Genomic DNA, 8,288 nt, shown 5'->3' with positions numbered 1-8,288 from the left:
TGAGCCCGTGAAGAAGGGAGGGATGGGGGAAGGTGTTCTCAAGATGTGGCAATGCTTCTCACTGTCCTACTCTGTTAAGTGTTTTCAGTGTCTGTAATAAATGTATGTTCTTTTTTTCTTCCCCTATCAAGTCTGTCTTTTGCTTGTGAATATAAGGGTGATTTTTTCCCCATCCCAGTCCTATCTTGAACCCCAAGCCTGGCTCTCTGTCCTTCTTATTGCCGGAAGAGAAGGGAGAGAGAGTGGCTGCATGGTGGTTGGCTGCCACCCAGGCTCAAACCAGGATAGGCCAGGAGTATGCACATGGCTGTGCAATAAGCTTGTGATTTCACCAGTGCTGGAGTATCTTTAAGTCAAAGTGCGGGCATACGGCTGGTGTGGGTGATTCTGTTATCATAAAAATAGCATTGTGACCACACACCCAAATATTGTTTTTTTGGAAGACACATCGTCAGCAGTCGCCCGTGCACTCATGAGCACACGGCAGTAGAACTAGGGGGGTGTCAAGTCGCCATCACCGATGGCACCCCATGGCCGTGGGGCTTGGAGCAGAGTGGCTGTGCACATCTGAGGGGCATCACGGGGAAGAGGAGCTGTGAGGCTGAAGGATCGATCCCTGCAGCCCTGGCTGGAGCAGTTGGGGGGTGGGGAGTGGCTCCGGGACACTGCAGGGATGTGTCTGGACACAGCGCCAGGAGGAAACCCCAGCTGCTGGGCTTCCTTACCCTCTAATTCCTGAACTATTTGCCCCAATATCCTGGTATCAGAGCAGCCAGCTGATAATTTGCTCACCTGGATGGAGGCTGAAATAGTTTCACATTTCTCACCACTCACTTAGAGACAGGGATCAGCTGGTTTGTGACTCATTTGCGATTTCCATCCCTTCCCCATCTTGTTCTCGTGACTGCGCTGCTGCAGAACAGGCTGCCTTTTGATTCTCAATCCTGCTCCCTCTTAGGAGAAGCTTCTTCCTCCCCTAATAACATGGAGAAAACATCTGCCACACAGAATAAGGTGGTGGAGGTGCCATTCTGTGTATCCGCCACTGATTGGCTCTTGGAGGAGAAGGAAAAAGTGTAATTGTTAATTTTCTCTGTTGGTTCCCAAAGTACAGGGGTCACACCAGTGAAGAGCCCAAATACCAGAGTAAGCTCAAGGCCAGTGGTTTTCTAATAAATCTCCCAGGCAAAACTCCACCAAGTGCTAGGGCACAGCAAACTGCAAAATCCCAAACCAGTCTTTAATATGTACAGCAAAAAAGGGCGCATGGCACAGATCAGATAAACAAATATTGAGAACAGGTAATGACCAGCAACTATTAAACAGGTATGACAATTCTAAATTTCTTTAATATGCTCCGGTCTAATCTGTCGTTATCTCAAATGCTTTGAGCCCCACCTTAGGTACTAAAGATGAATGCCATGATTAAAAGACAAGGCTAAGCTCAGTGGCTCCCCCACCCAGTGGGATGGGGGAAAGAACTAGAAGGGTAAAATTGGGAAAACTTGTGGGTTGAGATAAAGACAGTTTAATAATTAAAAATTAAATAAAATTATACAAAAAAAAAAAAAAAAAAAAAAGAAACAAAAACAAGTGATGCAAAAACCCCCCAGTTACTTACCACCAACCAACCCATGCCCAGGCAGTCCCTGAGAAATAGCAGCACTGGCAAAGCTCCCTCCCAGTTTTCTTGCTGGTCATGACATCATATGCTATGGAATATCCCTGGGGTCAGCTGGGTTCAGCTGTCCCGGATGTGTCCCCTCTCAGTTCCTTGTGCCTCCCAGCCTCCTCGCTGCTGGGGTGGGATGAGGAGCAGAAAAGACCTTGACTCTGTCTCAGCGCAGCTCAGCCGTCATGGAAACTTCCTTGTGCTATCAATGGCGTATCCAGTATAAATCCAAACCATTGCCCCATACCAGCTACTGTGAAGAAAATTAACTCTATCCCAGCCAAAATCAGCACAGTCCATGAATAAAGAACTTAAAAATTATTATGCCAAATATTGACCCTGGGTACATCACAAGTGACTGCCCCCGGGCTGGACTTTTAGTCCCTCATCACAGTTCACTGGGTTCAGCCGTTCAGCCAGTTTTCAACCCCTGCACTGTCTACTTCTGTAACCTGTACTTTGTCAGCTCGTCTGTGGGGATTTATGGGAGACGGGTCAAAGACCTTACTGAAGTCAAGATCAACAATATACACTGCTCTCCCCTAGCCTAGGAAGCTAGTCATCTCATCCTGGAGGGCTCCTCCAAATCACCTTCTTGTCCTTCAAATGGCTGCAAATGCTTTCCAGGAGGATTTTCTCCATCACTTTCCAGGGATGGAGGTGAGTCTGGGTCTTCCTTTAAGCATTCCGTGAAGATAGGAGTGACATTTCCTGTCTTCCAGTCTTCATGAACATCTCCCACAACCACAACAGCGGGGCTACCTTTTCCAAAAAGACCCCAGCGTTCTTCAGGCACAGCACCTTGATCATTCAGACAAAAAAACAGGCCATAAATCAGTGTCTGCTCAACCGTAGATCTCCATGGGTGGCAGGGGGGACTGCCCTGCCGTCTCACCACAGGATACAGGGGGTCTCTGCTCCGGCACACCTCCCCCCTCCTTTCTTCCTCCATTCCTCCACTGACCTTGGTGTTCATGCAGCTGCAGCAACTCCTCCTCACAAGTCCCACTGCCCGTCACCACGTCCCTTCTTAAATACATTATTGCAGAGGCGCAGCTGATTGGCTCAATTTCCCAAACAGAAGTGGAGCTGACTTGGAGCTGGGGGAGCTTCGAGAAGCTTCTCACAGGGGGCCACCCCAATAGCCCCCTCCCCTGCTACAAAAAAAAACCCACCCCTCACTCAAACCCAGGACATCATCAAACCCTGAAAACTTCAGTATGTCTTCAGCCTGATCCTCTTCCCTCAACAGTGCCAGAATAGGCAAATATCCTATTGTTGGCAGTTGAAAGAGTGTGAAGATCGGAGCTGGTGTCAGTCCATGTATTTCCTCCTGACAGTTGGGGATGCCTGCAGTAATGGCAGTTAGTATTCAGAGACTAGAAACATAAAAAAAAAATAACATAGGCTATGTATATTCCTTATTTATAGGTATGCATGTACGTATAAATATATTCTTTGCTATAACAGGCCAAGGATATAAAAATATTTCTATATATTTTTAGTATTTGAAGAACATCCTATATTTTTTATATAACAAACCAAAGAATATTCATACCTTCAAAGATTATAAGTGACACCTTAAATGAGTACCTTAATCAAAATTAGTACCTTAAATCAAAATCACAGATGTGATTACATAAAACTTTTCCTCCTTCCCATACATCACATGGTCAGAGTGTTTGTAATGACCAAGACTGGGAGTCCAGGGATTCTTAAAGTTTCTGTGATTCCCTCAGGTTAAATGAAGGTGAAATGACACCAAATAACCAGTTGAAATGTTTTGCTTGTGGTAGAAACAACTAAAACTTGGGAAAGGATAGTAAAGAATGTGGCTTCTTATTGATAAATATATAAAAAAGAAAAGGTAGGAAGTAAAAGAAAAGGAAAGGAGAGGAAGAGCCCAGTTCACCACCCCAGGTTCCAGCATTGCCTTGGGTCTGGTAATCTTGGCTGGTGGGTGCACCCTGAGCAAAGTTTTCTTTCTCCTTTTAAGTTCTTCTTATCAGATGATTAGCATACTATTCCAAGAGAGGCAGGAATTCCACAAACTCATTTCCATGAGAGACAAGGAAAAGGTGGGTCATGGGTTCTGCACATGAGTTGAGGGGGGATGGGATGCACCAACCCCCTTGTCCAATTGAGTCATGCTTGCACACCACACCACACCCCTCCACCCCTCCCCTTAGTTTTTGCTTAGGTCCATCTGATGCTGGTCATTTCTCTCTCTTATCAATCTTTTAAATTGAGCATATGGTTTCACTCAGTCCACGTTTCCCTCCTTTGAGGCTTATCTAAGGAAGTTGGCAATACAACCGCGAGGGAGTGGAGCTGTGCACCCTTTAGTATTCTCCCCGCTTCCTTGGGCAGCATTCCTTAGACTAACCACAAAGGCCACAGCTTGTCAAAGTTTTCTGTGTCGATGAATGATTGGGGCATTAACTCCTTCGGTTCCTTACAGTGTTCCTGGCAAAGAACCTGGTTTGCTTGGTGGGAGCAGATGCCAGTTTCTCAGACCTGTAGCTCATCAGGTGGGCTTTCCTCCAGATGAGAGAGCCAAGGGGGAGGCATGAGCAGGACAGGACCTTGTCTCCATTGTCACCAGGCACAATGGCCTGAGTGCAACCTGTACAGCCCAATTGCCAAAGCAGTGAGGATTGGATGGGAAGGGTGGGGTCCAGCTGGAAGGGAAACGCCATACAGATGGGAGTCAACAAACAGAAATGGGGGGGGATAGCCTGGGCATGGGTTCCTGGGGCCAGTGCTGATGTCTTTGGGTATCTGCAACATCTGCATGGAGCGCAGAAACGTACCAAAAGGATTCAGTGTTCAAAGAAAGGACATGAATTGTGCTGGAAAAGAGTTCCCCCACTTCCTTGCCCATCGCCAACAGGATGAGGAGTGCCTCTGTCCAGCTTGGGCTTGGACCCCCAGCACTTTACATTTCAGTGTGAGGCTCCCAAGATAAACTGTGATTCACATCTCTTGTTCACAAGAGCAACAGCACAAATGTCTGTGCCCACTGGGCCTCCTCCTCCTGCCTTTCCAGCCTGGGCAGAGGCAGAGGAGATGGTTCTCCCACAGTGAAGTCCATTAGGACTGGAAGGAGTCATGTCCACTGGTTCCCCTTGGCTAGTTAAGGAGAAAATGAGGCCCCTGTTCACCTTCCCTGAGGAGAGAGGAATCCTCTCTGGAAGGACATACTGGCTGCTTTGCTGACTTCAGCTCCAAAGAAGCCAGGCCCCTCCACCCCAGAAGGTCTGAGGCTTCCTCATTCTATGGGAGCTGACACAGGTGCTTTCATCTGAAGGGAAGTGAGGTGAATCCCATTTCTGGGGAATCTCTTGTCCTGCTCACAAGATGCAGAGATGTCCCTGGTTCAGTTGCCTTGCCTCAGTTTACATCATGTTTCTGGGGTTCAGCACTGCCTGGAGCTGTTGACAGAGACTCCACCACCTCAGAGCTTCCGCCCCTCCAGGGAGGCAATTATGTTGTTCTTAGTCTCTGCAAAGCCTCAGGAGGGACGTGCTGCAGGAGGATCCTTTAGTCTCCTTTCTGCTATAAACCCTGGGACCCTTCAGCAAACAGGGACTCTTCAGGTGCTGCTGGAGACTCATCATCAGAGCAGATGTCACCCCCTTCATGACAAGGACTGCAGGTTTGTGGTGGATGTGCTAAGGGTGGGTGAAGTCTGGGTGTTACTAGGCAATCTGCTGGGTCTTTGAACAAGAGAAATGAGAGCATAGAGACCTGAGTCTCGGCCTTGTCCTGTTCTGCATGTCTTCCCACCCCAGCTCCTGCCTTCCCTGAGCCCCTGGCACCGCACAGCAGAGATCCCAGGGACAGCCCTGGGACACTCTCCCACCTTGGCTGGGTGGGTGAAGCATTTTGGCAGGCTGTGCGGGACCACACTGCCTGTGCCCTTCACTTCATCTCTCACAGGGATATTTCAGCTGTCTTTTGTCCTAGTTGTTCATCTTATTGTTTTTGGTGGTGGTGTCAGTTTCCTCACTCTCTCAGACCTATGATCATGTCAGGTTCGTTCTCCAACTCTCAGCTTTCTCAGCCACATACAGTGGAGAGGCCTGGGGGTATGAGTAAGCCTGAGTAGCTTTTGGCAAACTCTCAGAATGGTTCCTGTGAGTGTCACCTCTGGAGGACATGCCTACCAGCCCAGGAGGGGGGTTTCATACCCTTGGAGGGAATGGCTGTTGCAAAGATCTGTGGTTTTGGTCATGAGATTTCTTCAACCATGTGCTGAGGCATGTCCTGGCATTGCCTATGTCCCTGACCCCGATCCGGTACCACCTCACCCCCCAGGCACACTGGGGACAGCCTTCTCAGTACCCCACTTTCTCAGGGAGCCCCACAGATGCAGCTGGCCATGGTGAGGTCCTGCCTCTGGGCTGGGATTTGCAAGGAGGCAGTCCCAAAACCATCAGGAACCACTGCTGAGGAGGAAAAGACATGAAGCAAATGGTTCTGCCCAGCAGCTTTGCACCACAGCGTAGCTGTGCTTGGAAGCCTCCTCAGGATATCATCTGGTCCTAAAAGCAGGGTCAGGTAGAGCAGGTGGCTCAGGACCATGTCCAGTTGAGTTTTAATATCCACAAGGATGGAGCCTCCATTACCTTTACAGGGAACCCATTGCAGTTGTTTGTCCACCGTACCTTTAAATGGAATGCACCACTGAAAAGAGTGGTTTTTTCTCCTTTCTTCCTCCCATGCTTTTCCCTGCACGATCTCTCCCATGTGGCTCAGTTGACTCCCAGTTATCCCTTCCCAATCTTTTTTTGATCACCTCCTTGCCACTTTTTATGCTACATTTTGACCCACAATGTGATTTTTAGCATGCTCTCTGGCAGTCCCACAGCACAGTCCCTTGGTCCTCTGAAGCAGTAACTCCCGCTCTGCCTTTTCTCAAAGGAAGAAATTGGCCTGTGGGGTGGTGGGAAGCAGTGGGATAGAAAACCTTTCTTTCTCGTGTGAGTGTTCCTCAGCTTGCGATGTGCCCAGCCCTTGCTTTGGAGGAAGGATGGTGCCTAGCACATCTCACACAACGGGCTTTTCTGATCGTCAAGACACATAACATGTCTTCCAGGGCGTACCCACAGGCATGTGAATTCTGTGTGAGCAAATGCATATCATAGATTTATTCCACAGTGAGAAAGAAGAATTTCTGTTGGGCAGCTCACCTCTAGAGTCTGTGGTGGGTCTGCTGGGATGAGTGTTCTTTACGCATTAGGAAGGACATTTATTTTCTGCTTTCACTAGGCGCAAAACACATAAAGCTCATGTGAAGAGAAAGATGTCCTGCACAAAAAAAATGTTGAAGGTAAACACTGAAATGTGTTTCTTTCTCGTAGACCCTCTTTGTGGCAACTGAAGAAATAAAAGACAAACAACACCGCATGGCCGAAGGGGAAGATGGCAATGGGACATCATCTACAGCTTTTGTGCTGCTGGGAATACATGATGTCCCCACGCTCCAGAAACCACTCTTTCTCCTCTTGCTTATGATCTACTCAGTCACCATGGTTGGGAACATCCTCGTAATCGTGCTGGTGGTGGCAGACCAGCATCTGCACACCCCCATGTACTTCTTCCTGGGCAATCTGTCCTCTTTGGAGGCCTGCTACAGCTCCACCATCCTGCCACGGCTGCTGGCCAGCTTTGTGACGGGGGACAGCAGCATCTCTGCACGTGGCTGCATGGCTCAGTTCTACTTCTTTGCTTCCTTTGCGACTACTGAGTGTTACCTGCTGGCAGCCATGTCCTACGATCGGTCCCTGGCCATATGCCAGCCTTTGCTCTATGCAAGCCTCATGACCTGGAAGGTCTCTTTACGCCTGGCAGTTGCATCTTGGCTGTGGGGTTCACTGCTGCTGGTGGTTGTCACAATCTTCTTATCCCAGTTGCAGTTCTGTGGCCCCAAGGCAATTGACCACTTCTTCTGTGATTTCACCCCATTGCTGGAGCTTGCCTGCAGTGACACCAGAGCAGTCACAATTGTTTCTTTCATCTTTGGTATCTTGGATGCAGTTTTTCCCTTCCTGTTCACACTGGTCTCCTATGTGTGCATCATAGCTGCCGTCCTGAGGATCCCATCCAGCACAGGCAGGCAGAAGGCCTTCTCCACCTGCTCCTCTCATCTCACTCTTGTCACCATTTTCTATGGCACCATCATCCTTGTCTACATGCTGCCTAGAAGAGCCTCACTGAGGCAGCTCAACAAAGTGTTCTCCTTTTTCTACACCATCCTCACGCCCCTAGTCAATCCCCTCATCTACAGCCTGCGGAACAGGGACGTCAAGGAGGCCTGCAGGAAAATGTTCAGGAGAGCCATGACCTGCACCCACAGCTACCTTGGTGAGTAGGAAAGCTCCAGATACCAACTGGGTGCTCAGATGTGCATGCCACTGAGACTGATTGTGGAGTGGTGGAGGGGAAAGCAAAAGGTCCTTGTAGAGAAATCTTATTGTTCTGAAAGCAATGCTGGAAACGTCATGGGTTGGCTTTTTCCTTGATAATAAACACCTTGCTAGCCTTATGTGTGGGAACTGTTGAAAAATCGAGGTTTTATTTTCTGGAAGAGATAACAAAGTGTATTTGGACT

The 8,288-nt window shown here is 48.6% G+C and overlaps 1 protein-coding gene across 1 annotated transcript in view; it reads left to right on the top strand.

Moving 5' to 3' along the window:
- Positions 1 to 7,083: 7,083 nt before the first annotated feature.
- LOC122153101 (olfactory receptor 1013-like) overlaps positions 7,084 to 8,288 on the top strand; it is a 4,837-nt gene continuing 3,632 nt past the window's right edge. The window contains exon 1 of the mRNA XM_042789207.1: positions 7,084 to 8,041. Within this exon, the coding sequence (XP_042645141.1) occupies positions 7,084 to 8,041 (958 nt within the window). The remainder of the gene's footprint in view (positions 8,042 to 8,288) is intronic.

This window comes from Tyto alba, unplaced genomic scaffold (genome assembly GCF_018691265.1).
Source record: "Tyto alba isolate M040663 unplaced genomic scaffold, T.alba_DEE_v4.0 Super-Scaffold_15, whole genome shotgun sequence".
NCBI classification, from domain to species: domain Eukaryota; kingdom Metazoa; phylum Chordata; class Aves; order Strigiformes; family Tytonidae; genus Tyto; species Tyto alba.
Note: the sequence above shows the minus strand (reverse complement) of the source record. Positions and strands in the feature narration are given on the sequence as shown.